The sequence below is a fragment of the Ctenocephalides felis genome, unplaced genomic scaffold (genome assembly GCF_003426905.1).
Source record: "Ctenocephalides felis isolate EL2017-DRISC unplaced genomic scaffold, ASM342690v1 CF-g0.4_SCAFFOLD_01170, whole genome shotgun sequence".
NCBI lineage: Eukaryota > Metazoa > Arthropoda > Insecta > Siphonaptera > Pulicidae > Ctenocephalides > Ctenocephalides felis.
In genome coordinates, this window is record NW_020537324.1 from 54,262,608 (window position 1) to 54,287,326 (window position 24,719).

At 30.1% G+C, this 24,719-nt stretch overlaps 3 protein-coding genes across 3 annotated transcripts; 1 reads left to right on the forward strand and 2 right to left on the reverse strand.

Moving 5' to 3' along the window:
* Positions 1-400: 400 nt before the first annotated feature.
* On the reverse strand, positions 401-8,612 carry LOC113368415 (piwi-like protein Siwi). Its single transcript, XM_026609957.1, has 19 exons — positions 8,458-8,612; positions 7,869-7,980; positions 5,575-5,640; positions 5,323-5,382; positions 4,974-5,036; positions 4,562-4,619; positions 4,352-4,474; positions 3,849-4,120; positions 3,648-3,773; positions 3,377-3,566; positions 3,168-3,298; positions 2,976-3,108; positions 2,678-2,900; positions 2,420-2,605; positions 2,238-2,351; positions 1,992-2,160; positions 1,751-1,919; positions 1,158-1,428; positions 401-871 (listed from the first exon to the last, which is right to left on the reverse strand). Exons 2-19 carry the CDS (start codon positions 7,968-7,970, stop codon positions 607-609), a joined length of 2,721 nt encoding a protein of 906 aa, XP_026465742.1. The 5' UTR covers positions 7,971-7,980; positions 8,458-8,612; the 3' UTR covers positions 401-606.
* Positions 8,613-11,690: 3,078 nt separating this feature from the next.
* Positions 11,691-12,812, forward strand: LOC113366725 (cold shock domain-containing protein CG9705). The gene is made up of 3 exons (XM_026608379.1): positions 11,691-12,021; positions 12,079-12,201; positions 12,268-12,812. Exons 1-3 carry the CDS (start codon positions 11,909-11,911, stop codon positions 12,434-12,436), a joined length of 405 nt encoding a protein of 134 aa, XP_026464164.1. The 5' UTR covers positions 11,691-11,908; the 3' UTR covers positions 12,437-12,812.
* A 1,182-nt stretch (positions 12,813-13,994) lies between these two features.
* LOC113367398 (putative uncharacterized protein DDB_G0282133) lies at positions 13,995-24,627 on the reverse strand. The gene is made up of 11 exons (XM_026609008.1): positions 23,561-24,627; positions 21,393-23,317; positions 21,183-21,314; positions 19,433-21,120; positions 19,150-19,321; positions 18,832-19,014; positions 16,966-18,450; positions 15,841-16,818; positions 15,074-15,754; positions 14,091-14,974; positions 13,995-14,012 (listed from the first exon to the last, which is right to left on the reverse strand). Exons 1-11 carry the CDS (start codon positions 24,625-24,627, stop codon positions 13,995-13,997), a joined length of 9,213 nt encoding a protein of 3,070 aa, XP_026464793.1.
* Positions 24,628-24,719: the final 92 nt, after the last annotated feature.

Here is a 24,719-nt window from a genome sequence, read left to right on the forward strand (position 1 = left end):
ATAATTTCATAATCGATTTTCATTTTTTCAAAATTGAAATTTTACAAGTTGCATTTACAATTAACCATTCATGTAACAAAAATAAAAAAAATTATTTACTTAAATATTTATAGTAAATTACTTAAATGAAACAAAAATAATTTTTTCAAATATGAAGAGGATCTAATGCAAATTTATCATATGTCAAAATTTTATGAAGTAATTCTAAATTATAAATTTTTTTGTCATAATAAACTTTTATTCCATATAAAAAAAACTAACATTATTATAAACCATCTAACAATTATTCTTATATCAAAAATAAAGGAAACTTTCCATATAAGATCAATAATACTATATAGTAAAGAACTTTAGTCAACAGTTATAACCTTAGTTTGCTTAAAAACTAGGTAATAATCAACAAATGGTATGTATCAACTCATAATTATCAATATGAAAATAACGTCAATTAAATGTTAAGTACTTAAAATCTAAATTCATAGCGTCAAAAACATAAATGGCAAATAACAGGTACATAGTTCCTAGTTCCTAATTCATAATATCTGGAAGATTATAACAAGCTTTAACTATATACTTGCCAAAAATATATAAGTTCAAATCATTGAACTACAAGAAGTAAAGAGTATCATCTAATGATGGATTAGGAGCCCTATGAAGGGATTGCCCAATCAAAAATGCCAACTTATGGGCATATTGACAAGGAGCAGGAACGCGGGATGTTCCTGACCAATTGTAGTACATGTGAGTTAACTTGTACGTGAGTCTCTGCATTTTGTCAGGAGGCAGCCCAAATGTGTCGTCAATAATATTGTAAGAAACAGGTGATACTGTACCATCCCTGACTGTCTGACTCACGAGGTAGAAATCATACCTATAATAATATTTTGCACATAAGCAATGAATAGTTTTTTTTGTAATATAAATTCTATACTTTCCTAAAAAGTAAGGAATTGCTTAAGAATATTTGATAATTATAATGCAATTTCAAAATATATTTGCAATAAAAGTTATTGTCATTTAAAATAAAACCTATACATTTGATACACCAATACATGAGACTCAGCAAGCTTTAATATATCTCATACTGATTGATGAATGTATGTTTTGTACTAACTTGAATCTTGAACTTAACATAATGCAATTAATATACTACTCACCGTTCAGGCAAAGTAATTACATCATCTACAACCGTGCCAGGTTCAGGATTTTTAGCATCAGCTGTAAATATGCGAGTATTTAAGCGTTTGCTTACAATGACGTAAGCCATCTTAGGGGGAGTGCCCTTATACATGTCACGCAACATGAACTTCATTTGTTTTACTTCTTGGTTGTAAACATATTGGAGTTGTCCATCACCTACACCATCTCGATAAAATATGATTCTTTGTGGAAAAGCTCCATTAACAGAAGCAAACTTGTGAAGAGCCTCTGTTGACAAATGATTCAGCATTTTTATATATAGGTAACCACTATATTATATATATTAGTGAATTTGAGTTAAATTGTACAAAATGTTAGACAATACTAGACATTAATAGTTGACAACTGATGCAGGTCATAAAGTGTAAAACTTTAACAATTTCGAATTCAGCTTCTAGTTTGCTTAACACATAAAATAAGAAAGAAGTGTGTAACTAAAATTCAATTATCGTTATTTCTCATCATTGTCAGTTGCAGTCGAAAGTTTAGTTAATTGTGGAAAGTGTTATATCTGCAGAAATTAGTTGAATAAATTACCACAAAAACTTACTTGTAACATTAACAACCAAATCATCAGCAAGTTCTTGTCCTGGCTGTTGAACACTGATCGCTGAGAAATATTTTGTTAAATTCTGATCCAATGAGGCAACCATAGCACCATAGGAACGGGACTTACTTTGTGTGTCATGGCATACATCAAAACCAATCACCATTAAACCCTGCGTAACAAACATAATTTTAATAAAATATTTTAATATTTAGTGATAATTAGCAATCAAAAATTTACTTACAGATACAGGTATTTCAACCGACCAAGGTGCACCACCCACTTTGCAACTCATCTGAATTGCAACTTTTGTAGCTATTGACATAACACCACGAGATGTTAGATTTTTGCTCAAAATAACTTGAGTTGGCACTGCACGGTCCACACAGGCTTTTTTCTTAATGCCCGAATATCTAATATTTAAACAAACAGGTTTAAATTAAAAGTACTTAAGCAGAGTAAAAATAAAATTATGCAAAATGAATTATACCTGTCATTCCTGTTATTAGGCACAACACACATTATTATATCTGGATTTCCAGAACCCAATATTCTTTCTAGTTCATCAACGTAGGTTGAAGTTCGATCATCACGCAAATCATTACTGAAACAGTTATAAATTGTAATGAGACATTTATCACATGGAATATGTAGCTTAACTTTTATACTTACTAAATAGGATTGGCCATTGTCACTTTCATTGCTGCAGATGATTTCTGCAAGATCTTGACAAATTCAAAGATATCTTTCCTGAAGTTTGTCGGGAAAAGCACATGCCATGTACGAATAGGAACAATATGCAATAATGGATTTGATCGCACATCTTTTATCCAATCTAAATTGCGTCCTACAGGAACCCTAAACAAAACAAAAGCAAATTTGTAAGTATGAATTTGAAACTATTAATACTAGTGTACTTAGTATTATTACTTGACTGATCCCAGAATTATAGTTTCATATGGAAGTACTCTTCCTGATAAATCAATTAAGTTATTGTCTAACTTCATTTGCCAGGCAGACAGTTCTTGTTGAGTCTCAGGAGTATTTCTCAACCTCTGATTGAAATCCAAAAGTTTTTGGATTCTGTTATCAGGACTAACACGTGTATGCTCAGCCAAGGAGCTCATAAGCTGATTATTGTTTTTCATCTGATCTATAATGAGGATTATATATTATGTTATAAGACAAGTCTTTTATAACTAATGTAAAAAAATCAGATTTAAATTACCAGTCAATCCAGTAGTTCGACAGAGTTCTGGAACTAATGCCTGAAGCTTGGCAAGTCCAGACCTAATGTCCTTATCAGTAGATCGGCTAATAAGCATAGGTTGGGATTTGTCTCTTATTGGCACACCATATCTCTGCAATATTTAAATTTTATATAATTCAGGAACGAGATAAAAGAAGACCAAAAACTTACATCCTTATAATATTGCATAAAAGAAATATCTTCTCCTGTACGCTTCTTGAATGTTGATGCAGGGCTCATGTTCCAATCCACACCATCAACTCGATAAGTCTTATTGTTGTAGTCTGTCAAGACCACAGTACCTATAAAATATGTACATTTTTAGAAAGAATGTATATAGGTGTAAATGTAGAATTTTTAAGAATTGAATAAGTTCTAACCCATAATGTTTCTTTCAAATTCTTCTCTGAAGTTTGCAGATCTCTTACAGTCCATAAGAATGTCATGAGCAGTGCTTAAACGCATTACTTTATGGGTAATTTCACTGCACATAAGGATTCCAGTTTCATGCTGTCTTATAGATGTAACATAACCAGGCCATAATTGTAGCTTATGTTTAGGAATGTTGATCTAAAATATCAAGTATAGTGTTACATCAAGTCAGCAGTTTTATGATAATTCTTTTTATCAGAAGAGCATATTATTTAATACCTTTGCTAATGCATCAAAGTAATTGCGACCAACTAATTGAAGTTTCAAACCTTCAAAACATTTACGCATAAGAATATTGAAGAATTGAAGATACTGATAATCTCCTGCAGTTATCTGACTCGCCAACTAAAATAAAGAAAACCATAGAAAATTATTAATGAATATGCTTTAAAATCTGCAAATAAATATATCTCAAATTACTTTAATTCGAATCAAAATTTGACTGCCATCAGACTTTCTGGTTGAAGTCAATTCAATTGGATCAGGATTCAATCTGTGCGAACAATATAAAACAGTTCCATCAAAAATATATCCTCCGATTGTGTTTTTGTGATTTGCTAGTAAAGCTTTTCTAACAAAAGTCCGGTCCTCCTCTGGCGACATATCAACTCTATATTGATAGAGACACCAATTCGTCTGATGAAGTAGGCGGAAATAATTAGCTTTTAGTCTAACAGGACGACCAGTAGAACCTAATAAATAATTATAATCAGTAAAATCAGGTATTGATTACTTATTTGATTATGTCTAAAATAATTCATTGATAATAATAGTATAGTGAATATTGCATATTATTTTATATTAATAACTGAAATAATTTATTTAGAATTATTCATTCATTAAAAAGCATAAAAACAAGAAGTACAATATTATTGCCAAAAAATTGGAAAGAATTTTTGAAAATCGTATGAGATTGTATTTACCTTGTTTGACGGTAATGGTATCCGGTTTAGTACGTATAGTATCCAAACTAGTTGCCAAACGGCCTCCTCTCATTGATCCTCTGCCAGCACTTGTGGGTACATCTCCACCAACAGTACGTACACCTGTTATTATACAACATACAGTAACATATATCATTGAAATTTAAATTTAATTTTATTTAAATCAAAAGTTAAATATAAAATACATACTTTTAGTATCTTTACCGCTTTCAAATCCTTCAGGTCTGCGTGTCAATGCCCTACCAGTCTGAAATTAAAATGTGGCAGTGAATATAAAACTCTAATATAACATAACTAAATGTAACTAAAGAAACCCAATTTATATATTTCAAATAAAAACTGATAAAGGCAAGCTTATCACAAATTATGGCTGTACAAGTTTAAAAAATTTGATTAGACTAAATAATATAAAATGGATGAAGTAGAACTATCAAATATCAAATTAACTATGACATCAGTTATTAGCAATTAAATTTAAGTAACTAAATGCACAGATATCTGAGATGTAAATGGATTATTATAAATTTGAATCGAAATATCTATGTAATAATAATAATAGTAATAAGAATAAATTATACATATAATTTCAGAAATAACTCACAGCTTGTTGCACAGTAGGCACACCAGGTCTAATAGTTTCACCACTAGGTTGATAAACAGGAGCCTGCAGTACAAAAATCAGAATTTAAAAATAATATTCAAATCATTATAAGTTCGATGATAAGCAAAATAAATATGTCACATTTGCATTACTATATTCACGAACTTGCCATAGAAAAATACAAAATACAATAAAAATAAATAGAATAACAAATAGATAACTAAAATATAATGATTAAAAATTTGATGCAGTTTTGTTGATAAAAACTGCACCTCAATTTCTACATAAACTTAACACTAAGAATATCCTCTGCTTTATCTCAATATTCAATAACTCAATATTAACTTACCGGTTGTTGCATTGGAGGTTGACGCTGCTGCGGATGGCTCATTCCTGGAGGAGGTTGTGCCTGAAGAAATTTTTATATCATTTATTGCAATGTGGGATTTGGCCCTATTTTTTTATATTAAAATATAAATTCATGATGCAACACATTGATTTTGATACATTTATAACAAACTAACATTTTAAAACAATTATAATTAGAAGAGTTTGCCATATGGGTCCATTGTTTTTTATTTTAATGAAAAACTTTGCTTACCCTCTCTGAAATCCGTTCAGCCATTGTGCGTCCAGGTTGAGATGGGAGTGACGTTGGCCCAGGTCTCTGGATAAGTATTTCATAAGTGATTTGGTTAGTAATTTTTAAAAAAAAAATTAGAACATATAATTGTGAAACAAATTCATATTTTAATCGAGTGGATTAAACAAAAAACGCAGGAACGCGTGGCAGGGTATTCTAGTGTGTACATATATACATACATATATATATATATATATATATATATATATATATACATATATATATATACATATATATGCATATATATATATATATATATATATATATATATATATATATATATATATATATATATATATATATATATATATAAGGTTGGTCCTTAAAATGGTCATTTTCGAATTTGCTTGCTCCCAGGGGCTCAAATGGTTCCATATAGATAAAAAACAATTCTCTGAAAGTTTTAGTTCTTAATATTAACGTTTAGATAGAGCACAATTCAATCAAAGTTTTGTATAGAAATAGCATGGAAAAAATTTCAAAAGTTTTAAGAATGTTTTTTAGGTGTAATCTAGCGAGCAAATGAATGAATAAAACTCATTCATTTGTCGCTAAGTTATACCTAAAACATTTTTTTTTAAATTTTATATATATATACATATATGCATTTATATATATCTACAAGCATGCATACATACAAGCATGTATGCATTTATACATGTATTGACGTATATGCATGTGAATACGGATATACATATGTGGTAATACACAAGGCTGTGTATGCTTGTGTGCAAACATGCATGCATGCTATGTGCTTATGCGCACATGCATGCATGCTATGTGCTTATGCGCAAACAGACACACATGCATGTGAATGTATATAACATATGTGTATATACATATGTGGTTGTGTACTAATACACAAGGTTGTGTATGCTTGTGTGCAAACAGGCATGCATGTCTGTATGTCTGTCAATATGTGTTCATGTGTGTGCGCAAACACACATATGCATATAACATATGTGTAACAAGGCTGTGCATGTTTGTGGGCAAACATGCATGCATGGCTATGTGCTTTTGTGCAAACAGAAATATATGCATGTGAAGGCGTATAGTATAACATATCATGTGCATATACATATGTGGTTGTGTAATAATACACAAGATTGTGTATGCTTGTATGCAAACACACATGCATGGCTATGTGCTTGTGTGCAAACAGACATGCATGGGAATACATATATCATATGTATATACATATATGGTTATGCACTAATACACAAGGTTGTGTATGCTTCTGTGCAAACATGCATGCATGTGTATTTGCATGTATACATATATATGTGCAAGTGTTTAAACGTATATGCATGTATATAATTATGTGTCTACAAATGTGTGTATGCATATACAAAGATGTATACAAAATGTGTGTATGCATATACAAAATGTGTGTGTGTGTATGCATATACAAAATGTGTGTATGCATATACAAAATGTGTGTATGCATATACAAAATGTGTGTATGCATATACAAAATGTGTGTATGCATATACAAAATGTGTGTATGCATATACAAAATGTGTGTATGCATATACAAAATGTGTGTATGCATATACAAAATGTGTGTATGCATATACAAAATGTGTGTATGCATATACAAAATGTGTGTATGCATATACAAAATGTGTGTATGCATATACAAAGATGTCTACAAATGTGTGTATGCATATACAAGGATGTCTACAAATGTGTGTATGCATATACAAGGATGTCTACAAATGTGTGTATGCATATACAAGGATGTCTACAAATGTGTGTATATGTATATACAAATGTGTATAAACATGCATGTGTAAATACAAACATGTATAAAAATGCATGTCCATATACAAATGTGCATAAACATGCATGCCTATATACAAACGCATATAAACATGCATGTCAATATACAAACATGTATAAAGATGCATGTGTATGTGCTTGCATGCAAACACACATATTTGCTGTGAATGCACATGTGTATAGTCACGCATGCTGTGCATGCTTATGTGTACAAACATGTGCATGTGTAAAAACTTATATGCATGTGCAAGTGTGTATGCTTATGTGTACAAAAATATGTGCACGTGTGAAAACTTATATGCATGTGCAAGTGTTTAAACATGTGTCTACAAATATATAACTTTTAACTGCCAGTCTGTAATGTTTTCGGTATGCGTAATCACTACAAGACTGTTTCAAAAAATTTTATCACATCATTGGAACATCTCAAAATTATTTATGGTACATTTCAAGTAATTGAAAAATCTTACCATTGTTTCGGGTGCTTGTCCAGGTCTTGGAGCTTGACCCGCAGCTGGTGGGGCTTTAGCACGGCCCCTTGCCCGCCCCATTTGTGGACGATTTGGATTCATATTTGTAATCCTACAACAAACAAATTTATATTACTGTTCAGCCAAATTCAAACATAAAAATTCCATTACTTATTATATCACTTTAAATATATCGCTAAATCTATGGTAATAAAGATAGAAGGTATAAACAAGAACTTAAAGAAGAATCAGAAAAATAATGACAACTTTAAAAATACTCAAGAACGCGGTCAACTTACAGGACGTTTTATATATACAAAGCCGCCATATTACATTTGCGACTAAGCGAAAATTTTGGTTATCACAGCAATAATTTAATGACTCGATAAAGTACTGCTGTCTTACACTTGTTTTTTTATTAATAAAGTATTCTTAAGCATTCAATGCAGATAAATGAAATAAAAGTAACCTGTATTTGAAGCCAGTCGACGTTCATCAACAGGTTTCATATTACATTGAAGAAATCATTATTTTTCTCATACAACATGAATTTCATTGAGAATTTGTATATGATATCTGTTTAACTCACCGTTTAAACTAACTTCTTCAATATTCTGCAAAGTTTTCAGCATGGACGGCGAAATTAAACACGAGGTATAATTCAATAACATTCGAAAGAAACAGAACCAAACAGTCTTTCATGCAGCTTAGGTGCTCAAATCTTGATCACAGAATAAATTAGTATTGCCAGCGCTGAAATCATGGCGAATTCAAGCCAAAGATCATAGATAAAAGAAGAGTAGCCGAAGATATTCACAGACCATAAGAACATAGATAAAAGAAGAGCATGAGAATATGAGAATTTCTCATGAAACTCTCTCTTGGTACGCTTTAAGCGTTCACAGCGGGGTTACATGAAACTTGAATTATTCAAATAAACAGTTTCATTTACTTTCATTGCAAATTTTTAAATTAATTTATCATATTTATTATTTTGTGAATGATTTGTGTGTTTTATTACATTCGATAAAAATAAGGCCCTCGTGTAGTAGTGCAATAAAACTAAAAAGCTAAGGAATAGTAAAGTTGAATCATTATATAAAGTATTATTTGTTATCAAAAAGAAAAGTTGTAGACACATATTACCTAATTTACTAATGACTTGGCATTAATATTCCAATTATAAAATATACTTTAATACTTCTATTTTATTATAATTTTTGTAAACGGCACGATGAGCCGTATTTGACTTATAAGTTTAAGCCCTGAATCTCTCGCCCGAAGCTACTACCTTCCTTGGTCAAAGAAAGTACTTAACTTGCATACAACTTGGAATGACTTTTAGGATGCTAATTCATATATTAATGTTGTATAATTTGCCCCTCATTTGATAGGTAAACGCATGGTAAATGCTTACCAATCACCAATCTATTATTGAGCTGTTTTTACCTTGTAGTTTGACAAAAAAATTTGAAATGAGATTTTCCATATTATCATTTATCTAATAAATTAAAAAAATATGCTTAAACCAGTAGAGAAGTAAATCACATATTCATAAATCATGCACATTAACAATGTTTGACATTGAGTAATAAGGGCGCTTGATAATCAGCATTACTTGCCACTTGCATTACATATATTGTATTTATTGTAAAGTTATCCATCAAAATTCACTGATCTTTGCAACTAATTGGTTTCATTTTTAACATGTTTTTTGTGGAATTAAAGAAGTGGTAATCTATCAAACTATTGAGAGCACAAAATATTCATCGTTGTTATATAAAATTTCTTAATCTTGCAACCTTCATCTCAAAAAATATTTAGTATTTTTCTATTTTAAATTATCCAGGGCAAAACATCTATCCCTTGAATTGGGGCTTATTGTCCAAATTATATGAATAATTTGGAATTTAACAAAAATAAATGGATTGCTTGTCAATAAAATTTAAATTCTATTAGTATAATCTTTATTATAAAGACAAATGAAGTAGAGCTTGGAAACTATCATTTGTGTTCCAAAAAATGTAAGTTTCACCAAAAATGAATTGTGATAAAAGCCAAAAAAGTGAATATCACCAGCGAGTTGTGCGAGAGATCCTTACTTAATAGATTGTTGCAAATTCCAATTATTTTTCCTTTAGGAAACAGTTACTATAATTACTTTGACTTCCATTCACGGTTTCTTTAAGATACAAACATATGCAAATTGAGAAAATAATATATTCATGATTAGAAGTGTTGCAAACAATTTTATATTGGGTTCTTCGGAAAGTAACTTCGTTTTTTGGAGACATTTTGGCACGTAATTTTTGTACAATAAACAATAACTTTAATAAATTATGTATTGGCAGTTTTGATCTAACATCTTTTATCATATTTCTGAAATTAGCATAATTCCAAGAACATAAATTTTTTGGTCGTTATTGGCCAAAAACTGATCAAAGTGCTTTTTGATGCTGATTTGAGGTAAAGGTTATACCGCTTAAAAATTATTTTAGTGGACGGAACAAATAGTAGTCCAATGATGGCAAGTCTGAAGAATGTTTCATTGGGTCCCATTCAAGCTACAAAAGCTTTTGGCAATCGACCAAACTTATGAGATCTTGCGTCATCTTGATGCAGGACTATACCTTGCTTGTGGGTTAATTCTGACATTTTCTATTGAAGTTTATCATTTAGTTTATCCAGCTGATGACATGAGGCATCCGAATTAATTGTTATGTTATCCTGGAAAAGCAGAAAAAAGACTAACTCCTTTAAAATCTTAACAACATACTGCATCACCTTTTTCTGGTAAATTTCTGTTTTGCACCTGTTTTGAGCAGATTCTTCTTTTTTGTTTCATGGGCTATTGCGTGTATTGTATTCTTTACATTCCATTTGATTCCTAGTGACAATTTGCTTCAAAACCACACATTGAGTTTCAAGGAAAATCCCAGACCTTTTGAGTGGTCACAAACTATTAAATTTGATAAAATTTAACTCAGTGGGATCTCATGTATTGTTATTCACCGATTTGCATCAACTAATGCCTTTCTCGCGTCTTTATCAGCTTCCACCGTGTTTCTTGGACTTGGTGCATCTTGGATATTAAAATACCAGGAATGAAATTTAGCAAACCAGTTTTGACACTGTCGTACTATCAACACGCCATTTCCGTACACAAACAGTATTTTTACCTTTTCTATAGCAAGAGAGTAAAATATGTCAAAAATGCTGATCAATTCTTTCTGTATTCAAGTGGTACCATCCACAAACTACTGCATGTAATTGATTAGAAATTTTTACACACAAGCCTTAAAATATAGGTTTTCAAATCATATAATAATAATTGAGCTGAAGTGTGATGCTAGGTTCAAAAAAATATAGTTAAATGCTGATGGTAAAAAAACGAAGTGACTTTCCGAACAACCTTATAGAATGTTTATCGCATCAGTTTTTTTCTATCAGGCTATATTAATCGTAATTAATTTACTGCAACTATACTATAACTATTTAGCAAAACCATTTGTTTTCGGGTTATTCCTCGGAATAATCAATAATTTTATTCCATTATCAAGGGTTTTTTGTTCAGATCAGATCAGATAAAATTAATCAGAAAACAAAAAGAGTGGTTATGAAAATCGTTAACTTCTTAAAAAAAATGATTGAAGCTAAATGAAAACCATATAAAAATTTTATTATTAAGCATATTTATTTATCTATGCATTAAACCATGAAAATATTATTATTTTGTCTCGAATGAAAACAGTCGACTGTCAAATTAAAAGATGTCGGCTGGTCAGTTTCACCTTCTTGCCGCTAGAAACGCCCAACGTGTATTAAGTGACAGTTTTATTGACGATACGCATTAAATTTTAATTTGACTTTATTATAATTATTTATGTATACAAATTTTATCGATATTATTTGTTTAACCTATAAGTTTGAAAGTATTTGCACCTAGTATTCTAATAAGTGATCTTAATAATTATATTATATCTTATTTTGTCATTAAACCCATCTTCAAATTAGTACAAAATTTTAAGTCTGTTCTTATTATGTCGGACCCCCAAGAACAAATCCGCGAATGTGCATCGAGAACAACAGCTGGTAGCCCAAGACTCCAACTGCCCAGCCCTATTATTACCAAAAGAAATCGCACGGCCTCCACGTTAGTAATTTTGGAATCTTAATTATAAATTTTCAATAATAAAATTTCAATTTGTAGATCTGCTAGAGCTTTAGAAAATCCTCAGGAACTAGGCGTAATTAAATCCTTTTGTCGCAATAAGGGTCATGGATTTATTACACCACAGTCTGGAGGGGAAGCAATATTTGTTCATATATCAGAGTAATAATACTTTTACTTTAAGTGAAGAAGCTCTGCTCATTATAACATTTTATCATATTCTTTCAGCATTGAAGGTGAATATGTTCCTTTACCGGGTGATGAAGTTACTTATAGATTATGCTTCATTCCACCTAAGCTAGAAAAATGTCAAGCTGTACATGTTCAGATTGTAAATTTAACTCCAAAGGTTCATACAAAATGGGACTGCCCTTGTCCAGATTCAGAACATAATTAGAGATATAAAATTTCATAAATCAAATTCACAGACAAATTTTATGAAAATGCCATAGCCCTATAGAGGTTTTTAGCCATGTTTTATATAATTGAAACCGTAAATAAATATGTATTTCATGTGAGTAACTCCTATTTACTTAAGTGTTATGGAGACACTTGTGTTAAGTCCCTCACATAAACAAAATTTAAACAAGATGATAAATTTTTAGTCAGTCTATAACTTGGAGAAACCTAGTTGCTCTTGTCTGGACCTAACATAATGCATTTTTATTCTTAATATTATTGCTAATTTTTATTATAAGTATGATTAACATAATGCTGTTTCAATCCAATTTAAATCGTATTAATAAAATAATGCTAAATTGTACTTAATACATTGAAGGTCTGTATGTTTCATGAAATAATTCATAAGTAGTCAAGAAAACTTGGTAACGTAAAATGTATATAAAATTGCTTTTTATACTGTTTTTTATTCCAATCATATTTAGAGCCAAATTATTTTTTTTTAGATATTTTATGTAGTGGCTATATTTTGTTTTATATTGTATATAACTTTATAAATAAAAGATGATATCATAATGATACTTATATTTTATGACCAATGTACTTGATGTTTTTTTTTATTGCATCCTTCTAATGAGAATCTCACATAATTATATTTTTAATCGAATTAACATTTAGTTCCTAGTTGTTCAAACAATATTATGACTATGTAATATATGATCTTTACATTGCAAAGTTTAAATTTGTAATGTGCCTAAGATCATGAATATATTAACAATGAGATAAGTTGATCAGCCAAATTTATTTCTTATTAAGTATATTTAATAAGAAATACTATTTATTTTAAAATTAAGTATACTTAAACTACTAACACTAGAAGATTTAATATTATATCGAAAAAGAAAAGTATATCCTTGCATATGCAATGCTATACTTTCCTTTTTCGAAGTTTACAGGTCAAATGTAAATTTGATCAGCATATCAAAGTACTTAAAGATATTTATAATTGCACATCATTAATTTGGCTGCAACTTTGCCCTTATTGTCAAAAATTAGTGCAAAATATATTTTTAATTGCTTGATTCAAACATATTTGAAAAATTGATTGTCATTGTAAAGAATTGCTTCGGACATACGTAATAACAAATCTCTCATTTAACAGTATCTTGAAATCATTTTTACAGCAGCAAACAAAAGGTAAAAAGTAATAAACTTTAATGAATTTATATAGTCAAATCAGTTTTCGTAGGCCTATAATGTTTTAGGATGCTCGTTAAGACCATGAATTTCATTATCATACAAATTTCACCAAAATCGACATACGATATGGGAATTCTAAAAAAACGGCTCGACCGCTCCATTTGACTTACACGCAAAACCTAACGTGAGTCCTTACCTGATATCATCCAGTGGTTTTACAAATCCTGAAACGTAGACAAAAGACCAATTTTTGGTGTCAAAATCGGATTTTTTGGCGAAAACGAACTTCTCCTTCGTGGTGAGAAGAATATCAAGAATCAGTTTCTTCCGATATTTGCTTCTTTTGTTTATTTTCTCTAAGTTGATAAATGTTTCTATAAATATATTCATTCTGTTCCTTTATTCAACTTTTTCGGTATTTTAAAATATTTTAGGAAATTTCTATCTTTTACGACATCATCATCAGCAATTGATTTTGGCGAAGTACTGTTATCTGTATCCTGGTTAGAACTCATAGATAAAAAGTCAACTTCCCTAATAATACGAGAAACTTTCGGACGGTTTGATTTCTCTAATGTTTTATTAATATGAGGTTTCCTACTTATTGTTTTAGTCATATTAGGAACATTTGTCTTCTCATCTTCCATACAATTTGATTTCATGTCACTACTTTTCTGAGGTATTTTAAAATATTTTAGGAACTTTCTATCTTTTACGACATCATCATCAGCAATTGATTTTGGCGAAGTGCTATTATCTGTATCCTGGTTAGAACTCATAGACAAAAAGTCAACTTCCCTAATAATACGAGAAACTTTCGGGCGATTTGATTTCTCTGTTTTATTAATATGAGGTTTGCTACTTATTGTTTTAGTCATATTAGGAACATTTGTCTTCTCATCTTCCATACAATTTGATTTTATGTCACTACTTTTCTGAGGTATTTTAAAATATTTTAGGAACTTTCTATCTTTTACGACATCATCATCAACAATTGATTGTGGCGAAGTGCTGTTATCTGTATCCTGGTTAGAACTCATAGACAAAAAGTCAACTTCCCTAATAATACGAGAAACTTTCGGGCGATTTGATTTCTCTGTTTTATTAATATGAGGTTTGCTACTTATTGTTTTAGTCATATTAGGAACATTTGACTTCTCATCTTCCATACAATTTGATTTTATGTCACTACTTTTCTGAGGTATTTTAAAATATTTTAGGAACTTTCTATCTTTTACGACATCATCATCAGCAATTGATTGTGGCGAAGTGCTGTTATCTGTATCCTGGTTAGAACTCATAGACAAAAAGTCAACTTCCCTAGTAATACGAGAAACTTTCGGACAGTTTGATTTCTCTAATCTTTTATTAATATGAGGTTTGCTTCTTATTGTTTTATTCATATTAGAAACATTTTTCTTCTCATATTCTATACAATTTGATTTCGAGTCACTACTATTCTGAAATTCCGGATTTCTTGCTGTTTTCTTTATTAAACCACGTAATTCCTTTCTAAAGTCTACATTTTTATTTTTCTTCATTGTAATATCATCAGTTTCTGAAGAATTTTTGTGTGATTTTTCCTGATGTTTTTCTTTGTAACGTTTCTTACGTTTTTCTCTAATTATATACTCATTGCCATTCGTACAAATACTATCATTTTTATAATTTCCGTCAGTCTTATTGGAATATTCAGTTGATTTTCGCCGCGAAGGACAAAATTTCTCCTGATTTGTTTTCACTTGAACAGTACTTTCAGCAGGAACGTATTTGTTAAAAGACCAATTTTCATTGCTTGTTGCATTGATTTCATTTGCGAATTTGGTTTTTTTCTCAGAATATGATTTATGCTTATTCTTTATACGTTCAAGATTTATTTCAACGTTCTTTGTTTTGTCAGATTTATCAGAATGCCTTTTGAGCTTTTTTCTTTTGTCTAATTTAAAATTGTTTTCGGTCATATTTGTGTCGATATTTTGATCATTAATAAAATTATTAAGCGGAGTACTTTCCTTAAGATGGCACAATTTTTTATCATGCGATGAACTAGAAGATCTTGAATTATTATCCAATATTGCTTCGGTATCCATATTAAATTCTTTAATACTTTCTTCAACTACATTAACACAGTCATATAAGTTATTACCATCCTTTTCAAAGGTATTTTGTTTTCTGCATTTAAATTGATTTGATGATTTTTACTAATAATATTGTCTTCTGCATTATTCTGGACTTGGCCTGTGGCTAAGTCAAGTTTTGTATTCAGTTTTAGTATGCATTTATCATATTCTAGGCTATCTTTTAATTCATCAATGTCGTTATGTATATTCTTTTGTTTCTTATTTGGATAATTTAAATCCGTTTCTGTAGATAATTTTCTCTTGATTGTTTCGTTTGTCACATTGCAATGTAATTTATTCGCCTTATCAATATTTTTACTTTTTGGTAATGACTGATTGCTGATAGGCTTAGTATTCAACGAGAGCTTACCATAGTGATTATAAACTTCTAAATCATATTTAGAATTCAATTTGTCATTCAATTCAAAAGTATTATTTTCAATTATTTCTATATTCTTCCAAAATTCTACACTATCTGACGGGTTGGCGTATGGAATTCTTAAGGGAGAATTGCAGTATTTTATTTTCGTAACTGCATTTTCATTATCGCAAGATGTTTGTAAATTATTAATAGATACATTCAACTTCATCTCCTGCATTATTTCTGTAATATTTTGAGTACTTTTATCACTTGCACAGGATTCAAAATGAACACCCAAATTCGGAACATCTTGCGTAACTTCACCATTAGCTCGATCATCTGATATATTAGAGATACACTTATGCATTTTTGGATCAATATTTTCATTTCTTGCCTCATCAAGAGCTAAAAGATCATCATCGGATCTATACAGTTCATCTATTTTTATAAAGCTCTTGTTCGAGAGTATAGAGGAACAAAAGGTAGAAAATATTTTGGACCCTAATTCAATATTCTTTTCGAATACACTTTTGCTATTTTCCGCATGTAAAACAATAGTTGCAGATGCAGAAAATAGAGCTCTGTAAACAATGCTAGTGTTTCTATTATTATTACACATGTGAGATTTGATTTCGTTTCTACTGAACTCCTTAAGAGACAAAATTAGCAGCGTATCGTCAAAGATTAATCCAATATTTTCTATTTGCGTATTATTTTTATTTATACTGTATGATGAACTATTATATAATGAAGAAAATAAAATTTCGTAAACGTTAGTAGAATTTTGTTTGTCTACTATTCCTACATTATTATTAATGAGACTATTTTGTACGCAAGGAATTGTACCTATAATGTCCAAATGATTATTATATAAGTCTGAAAATCCTATTTTCGAATTGGTTTCGAAAGCTGATACATAAGCAGCATTTGATTTTTGTTCCAATACCTTTGTATTCAAATTAGCACTAGAAGCTGGTGAAATAGGCAAGTTTTGCTTGAAGAACTCATGCTTTAATAAGTTATTGTCTTCAGATAAATTCATATATTCAATAGATTTATCAGCATCTTTGGTTGTGCTTACATTATTGGTGTTTAAACTATCTCCAATGGAAGATATTGTAGCAGAAGATGTATCAATATAATTAATGTTATCGGGTTCAACAGTACTTTTCTCAATAAAGTGTGATTTTGATATATTTTTTGCTTTTTGTTCTGTCTTTACTTCTGATGGATTCTCTTTGATACTACCTAGTTTGACTGCATCTTCGATATGCAATAGTTGTTTTTGTAAATATTCTCTAATACTTTCTTCTAAATTGCATTTCAATTTTATTTTGACTTGAGTTGTCGCTTTATATACTTTACCTAAACTATTTTGTTGGTCAAGTAAATCAAAAATATAAAATTGATTATTTATATTATCAAAATCATTCCACTTTGCATCAGTAGGCAAAAGCAAAAGGATTGTTTTAATCGTTGATACTTGCTCCATTTTCAGTGAATCACAATCGTCTTCGAAATTTCTATTTATATTCTGGTGACTAGATACTGGCTTTATATCAATAATTGATATGCATGAAAATGATGTAGAATTTTTTAATTTTGGTGATAGCTCACCTATATTAGTATGAATTATGTCTTGAGCTTGGTCACCGTTTTTATTTTCCATATCAATTGCATTTAATTTTTCCCTATGCGCTCTACTCAAATAAATTTTAGCCAAAATTTTATTCTTTGTCGAATCAGTCTTCTCTGAACAAACCTTTTGACTTTGTTGGATGCTTCGAATGGCATTTTCAATTTCAAGTTGCTTAGTAACACTTCTAGTATGCCGTTTATATTCTGATATAGGTAAAACGGATATTTCCGTAACGCGATTTTTCCTATATTTTACTCGCAAGTTACGTTGATACTTCATTTTACTTAGATAAACACTGCGATATGGAGATTTTTTTATTAAATTCTTATCCCGTTTAGAGATTATTTTATTGTAAGCCTTGTAAGAATTTTTGCACTTCCATGGAGCAGTCTTAGATGCAGTTTTATTCTTTGGTTTAGTATACTGTTTAAGAAAATTAGTTCTTCTGCGGGGTTTTGTCTCGTTTTGACTAATGCATGGCGATATTAAATCTGGCGATTTTGAAGGACTTGTTTCTGATGACTTATTAGTATTATTAATACTAATGTGATCTAATACTTTAGAGTTTGATTTTGTCAATTTTGCGAAATCAATTTTAGACGTTGATATACTACACTGGAGACTAAAATCATTCAATCTATTCCCTAAGAGCTGTTCATCTACATTTGCCGTGAGCCTAGATTTAGCATTGCCTTCATTATTTTGTTCAAGATCCAATATTTCATCTTTTTTAATATCATTAATTTTAGTGTTTTTCTTTGGTATTAAATTTTTCCTATATTTGGAAAATTTGGTTGGAACAGGCAAATTACTTATTGAACAATCCGTATTTTTGTCGTGAGCAAAATTTGATGTACCCAACCGAGAACTTCGTTCAGATTCTCGAGCAATGTGTTTCTTTTCTAATTTATCTTTTAAATGAAATCGATTGAAAAACTCTCTTTTTTTCAAATAAACTTTGCTCTTTCCTGAGTTTGATTTTTCTTGGGGATATTTATTAGACAAAATGAGCTGTTTTGAAGCATCGGTTTGAAGTTTAAAATTTAAATTTCTGTTAAATGATTGATAATTACCCAAGATATCGTGAAGTTTGACAGCATTTGATATGTTTTCGTCTATCGATTTATTTATATCAGGTAGACTCTTCATATACGCCAATTCTTCAACACTGCATGATTCCAATGCCTTGGGTAGAAAATGAACACCCGCCAATCTCTTAACAGAAAACTGATCATTTTTTGCAGTATCACGATTTTCTGAAAATAGAAATATATATCTAAATTATATTGCATTTTATTTTTTATAAGTTTTATTATATCAAATTTTTCAAAAAATTATTAGAATACAACCAATACTTAAAATTAACTTAATAATTCAATCATAAATCTTACCTTTTGTTTCAGAGAATTCAGGAACTTCTGAGTTTTTATTATCAGCAAAATTTTTAGGCTCCTTAGGGATGACGGTAATAAATTTTTTATTATGTTCTTCTTTGCTTGTACTTGATTGTAGATCGATTAATTTATCCAGTTTCGAATCCGGTGTACTTTGCGCACCTAATTGCTTAGAATTAAAAAACAAACGGCTCATATTTGAATTTTCATTAGAAAAAATATTTAAATTTGGCAATGAGTTTTTTTCTGGTATATGAGGGTAACTTTTGGAAGACTGTACTTGTTCTTTACTTCCTATAATTTTTATCCTGTTATCACAATTTAGATCAAATGTATTTTTACGTATAGATCGCAAAGGCGATTTAGGGCAAGCTTTCTGAATTTCATCCTTAAGTACCGAAGCATTATTCACAACTTGCAATGCAGTTTTATACTCATCTTTATTCATTTCTAATGCTGTAGTCTCTTTTCTATTGATGCCATTGTTGAAATTTTTTGCAACTCTTGTGTAATCATAGCCATTGTTAATTTTTCTTTGATTTTCTCTCATTGTCATGCCGAAATCGCTAACAATATCATTCCTCGGTATTCTTGATTGCTTGAAAATATTATTCGTTGGCAAAGATGAAGTTTGATTAGTGTTTGAAACCATTCGATATCTATTTGTATTACCAGATGGAATATGTGTAAACATCATATTGTTGTCTTCTCGAATGCTATCAGAATAAGATTTTAGAGCTGCGTGATCCCTTGATGTTCTCAGCAAGTTATGTGAATTTAAACGAGTTTCATTTACATTATTTGTTAATATTTTGTGAATATTTTTATCGCTGTAAATATTGTGAGAGTTTACATCATTTCTGCCAATTGAATGAGAGTGAGAATTTACATCATTTCTGCCAATTGAATGAGAGTAAGAATTTACATCATTTCTGCCAATTGAATGAGAGTAAGAATTTACATCATTTCTGCCAATTGAATGAGAGTGAGAATTTACATCATTTCTGCCAATTGAATGAGAGTGAGAATTTACATCATTTCTGCCAATTGAATGAGAGTGAGAATTTATATCACTTCTGCCAATTGAATTTGAGTGAGGATTTACATCATTTTTGCCTATTGAATGAGAGTGAGAATTTACATCATTTCTGCCAATTGAATGAGAGTAAGAATTTACATCATTTCTGCCAATTGAATGAGAGTAATAATTTACATCATTTCTGCCAATTGAATGAGCCTGAGAATTTACACCATTTCTGCCAATTGAATGAGAGTGAGAATTTACATCATTTCTGCCAATTGAATGAGAGTGAGAATTTACATCATTTCTGCCAATTGAATGAGAGTGAGAATTTACATCATTTCTGCCAATTGAATGAGAGTGAGAATTTACATCATTTCTGCCAATTGAATGAGAGTGAGAATTTACATCATTTCTGCCAATTGAATGAGAGTGAGCATTTACATCATTTCTGCCAATTGAATGAGAGTGAGAATTTACATCATTTCTGCCAATTGAATGAGAGTGAGAATTTACATCATTTCTGCCAATTGAATGAGAGTGAGAATTTACATCATTTCTGCCAATTGAATGAGAGTGAGAATTTACATCACTTCTGCCAATTGAATTTGAGTGAGGATTTACATAATTTTTGCCTATTGAATGAGAGTGAGAATTTACATCATTTCTGCCAATTGAATGAGAGTGAGAATTTACATCATTTCTGCCAATTGAATGAGAGTGAGCATTTACATCATTTCTCCCAATTGAATGAGAGTGAGCATTTACATCATTTCTGCCAATTGAGTGAGAGTGAGAATTTACATCATTTCTGCCATGATGATTAAAATTTGCAGAAGTATCCCAAGTAACGTTTCCTTGTCGATGAAAAGAACTGAAACTTGGCACATTATAAGGCGGAAAATAGTTATGACGAGCCTGTAAGCCATTCACATTTGCTACATATTCTAAAAAAAATATTAGTATCATTAGGATGAATGGGGAAAAATATTAAAAATGTAATATTTACCATTGTATATAGTAGGATCATATACGAAAGCTGCATTTCTGGCATGAGGGTTTGATACATTTGTAGAATAGGTTTGTGAGAACTTAGGTTTGGCAACATTTAGTTGACCAGTTCGATAGATGCCACGATTTTCTAAAAATATAAACAAATATGACATGCACTGTAGTTTCTTGAATATTATCAGATTTATATTTCACGTTTTTATAATACCATATGATATTAACTTCTTAATTTTTTCCTTGCCTTTATTAAAATCCAATTGAGATGTGTTATGCTGACCATTCACCACAGCATGCGGTTGTGCAATTGCGACCGTCAAGGGCGCAGTATAGATTGATTTACTGTTTACTACTTTTGTGTCATTTCTTGAATATTTGTTAAGTTTTCTTGTATTACGCCTCTTTAACTGTTCCTTGAAAACTAAAGTATCATCAATTTTTCCCAGTTGTTCGTTTTTTGATGTATTTGGGAACATCTCGTGAACGTTTGCTGGTGGATCAAAGTTATTAGAAATTTGTAAGCGATTAGCATAGGGTTGCAAAGTATTTAATGACAGATCTGATGTAATTGGTTTCTGGAATTTATTGTAATTTTTGTGTCTTGTAATATTCAAGCTAGGTGTTTTATCTTCACCATAAAAGACAAGCACATTGTTATGTGGATTAGTACTATAATTCACAAGATTATTGTCAAATTTGTCAGATTGTCCAAAATCCTCCGTGGGATGTAGCGTTTTATTCCACATGTCTCTATAATAATTTGGTTCTTCTTGCATAATTATTTCATTACTCAAGTTTTCAATTCTACTATCCTTTGTAGAAAACAAATTTTCAGATTGAGCATCACTTCTTATTGACCGTTCATGATTATCATTTGTATTCTTCATATCATTTTGCTGACCCTTCTGCTTAGATGTAGACAATTTTGTATTTTTGCGCAATAAATTTTCATCAGTTGTACTAATATTACGAACCTCTGTGGAATGTAGAGTTTTATTCCACATGTCTCTATAATAATTTGGTTGTTCTTGCATAATTATTTCATTGTTCAAGTTTTCAATTCTACCATCCTTTGTAGAAAACAAATTTTCAGATTGAGCATCACTTCTTATTAACCGTTTATGATTATCATTTGTATTGTTTATATTATTTTGCTGACCCTTCTGCTTAGATGTAGACAATTTTGTATTTTTGCTCAATAAATTTTCATCAGATGTACTAATATTACGAACCTCTGTGGAATGTAGAGTTTTATTCCACATGTCTTTATAATAATTTGGTTGTTCTTGCATAATTATTTCACTGCTCAAGTTTTCAATTCTACTATCCTTCGTAAAAAACAAATTTTCAGATTGAGCATCACTTCTTGTTATTCGTTCATAATTATCATTTGTATTCTTTATATTATTTTGCTGACCATTCTGCTTAGTTATAGACAATTTTGGATTTTTGCGCAATAAATTTTTATCAGATGTACTAATATTACGCTCAACTTGTCCATTGTTCTGCATAAGAAGCTTCACATCTATGTTATACTTATTCGGTATAATCAAATCTTCTATTATGTGAAATTTTGGCGCAGATGAATTTTCATTAACAGAATTAGTTTGAATTAAGCCTTTTTCGGGTAATATATCACGTTCAAGCTTTTTTCCAATTTTTCCAAAATTAATTGATTTATTTTGAACACCAGGTTGTCCGGTTGCAAATGGTAGATGCAAATTTGCTTGCTCGACTTGGATCATAGCTTTGCCATGTACATTTTTTCCTACGTAATTGTTTTCACGTTCAAGCTCCTTTTCGATTAGATTCAAATTTGTTTGCTCAACTTCGATCATTGTTTTATCAGGTATATTTTTTTCTACGTAATTGTTTTTACGTTCAAGCCTTTTTACGATTTTTTCTAAATTCTCTGATTTATTCTGAACACCAGGTTGTCCGGCTGCATCTGGCAGATTCAATTTTGCTTGCTCGACTTCGATCATAACTTTATCATGTAAATTATTTTCAGTAAATGAATAGTTTGTTGAGCTAGGTTTGTTTTCTTTATTAAATACTTCTACATCTTTATTTGATTGAATATTATATTTTTTATTCATCACAGAATTGATTTCTTCAGAATTTTCGATTTCTTGCCTATTTTTTAATAAATCATTTTTTAAGCAAGCTTTAAAACTCCTATCTATTTCATTTATTTTATTAATATTATTTTGTGCTGACGAGGTATGAGTAGAAAATTTTTCTTCATTTTCCGTGTCTAAAAAAGAAGTAATTGATTCTTCCGGTTTATTTTTTAATATTTGTAAATTTTCTGATGTTTTATTTAAATTTGGTTTGGAATTATTTAAATTTGTTTTGTAATTATTATCTGGTGCTGACCGCTTATTGTTTTCATCATTAATCAAAATTGATTTATTATGACATAGTTCTTCATCTGGCACTGTGCTTATGGTATTTTCTTCACCAATTCTAACTACTGCATCTCCAAGTGTACTTGAAGATGTAGCGGTGGTATTATTACACATAAGAGTATTTTTAATCAAACCATCATTATCTTGCTGTTGAAAATTTGTCATTTGAACTGCATCAGTACAACAATTATTTTCTTGAAATCGACTATTATTCAAAAGGGGTTCATCATATTCTGATACGCATCTGTTTGATGTACTAGCAACATCCCTAGCGTTAAATTGCAGAGGATGTGTTTGCAATTTATGATTGGATCTTATTTTTGGCATTTCACCAAGTTTGGAATTGTCTCCTGCAAAAACTTCACCTGACAATAATACCTTATTCAACAAATTACTTTTGTTTTTATCAGTTGAATTACTTTGACGACCTTGGTTTGAATTTAATTCATTTTTACGATTAAGGTATAGGCGAGAAGCATTTTGAATATGTTGATGATATTTATGCTTTTCAAATGTACCTGATAGGCACGATTGTGATTCATTATATTGTGTATTAAGACAAGGCATATGTTCTTCGAAAAATTTGTTTGACTTTACACAGAAATAATACTTATGCTTCTTTCTGTCGTTATCATTTAAAGTATTTAAAAAATCTATTAAAATCTCTAATTCAACATTATCGTTCATGATATTTTCATCGACAGAATTGGATTTACCTGATTTATTTTTCAAATTATTTGGCAAAATGCAATCACTGTGGAAATTCACTTCATCGGCCTCACTTTGCACATTTATATTATATAATCTGTTTTCAGTTGATGCATTTATTGAATTACTAAAAGAACTTAATGAATTTTCATTTAGTCTATCACTTTGTGCATCAGCATGTTTTATTGCATTAGCATTTGAATTATTTTCATTAGATTCTTGATTATCCCGATTAAATGTAATAGAATCTTCTGAAACTTTGTCTTCATTTTTTTCATCGTTGATAGCACCATTATGATATATTTTGGAATGGTTTATGCCATACATTTTATCATCTACTTTAGCATTTGTTATGATATCTATATCAGGATTTTTTAAGTCTTTTATGAATGCAGTTTTTTCATTATTTATAAATCCAT

Bases quoted from the DNA above. Each gene is read 5' to 3' on its own strand.
- LOC113368415 (XM_026609957.1), bottom strand. From the start codon at position 7,970: ATGAATCCAAATCGTCCACAAATGGGGCGGGCAAGGGGCCGTGCTAAA. The intron at 5,037-5,322 runs GTAAGTTAATAT...TTTGTACTGCAG, and splicing joins AACCTCCAATGCAACAACCG to GCTCCTGTTTATCAACCTAG. The intron at 1,920-1,991 runs GTAAGTAAATTT...TTTGTTACGCAG, and splicing joins CGGTTGAAATACCTGTATCT to GGTTTAATGGTGATTGGTTT.
- LOC113367398 (XM_026609008.1), bottom strand. From the start codon at position 24,627: ATGTATGGCATAAACCATTCCAAAATATATCATAATGGTGCTATCAAC. The intron at 23,318-23,560 runs GTCAGCACCAGA...ATTAAAAAATAG, and splicing joins AATGATGAAAACAATAAGCG to GCAAGAAATCGAAAATTCTG. The intron at 14,975-15,073 runs GTATAGAATATG...ACTGTCCGAAAG, and splicing joins TAGTGACTCGAAATCAAATT to TTTCTCGTATTACTAGGGAA.
- LOC113366725 (XM_026608379.1), top strand. From the start codon at position 11,909: ATGTCGGACCCCCAAGAACAAATCCGCGAATGTGCATCGAGAACAACA. The intron at 12,022-12,078 runs GTTAGTAATTTT...TTCAATTTGTAG, and splicing joins AGAAATCGCACGGCCTCCAC to ATCTGCTAGAGCTTTAGAAA. The intron at 12,202-12,267 runs GTAATAATACTT...ATATTCTTTCAG, and splicing joins ATATTTGTTCATATATCAGA to CATTGAAGGTGAATATGTTC.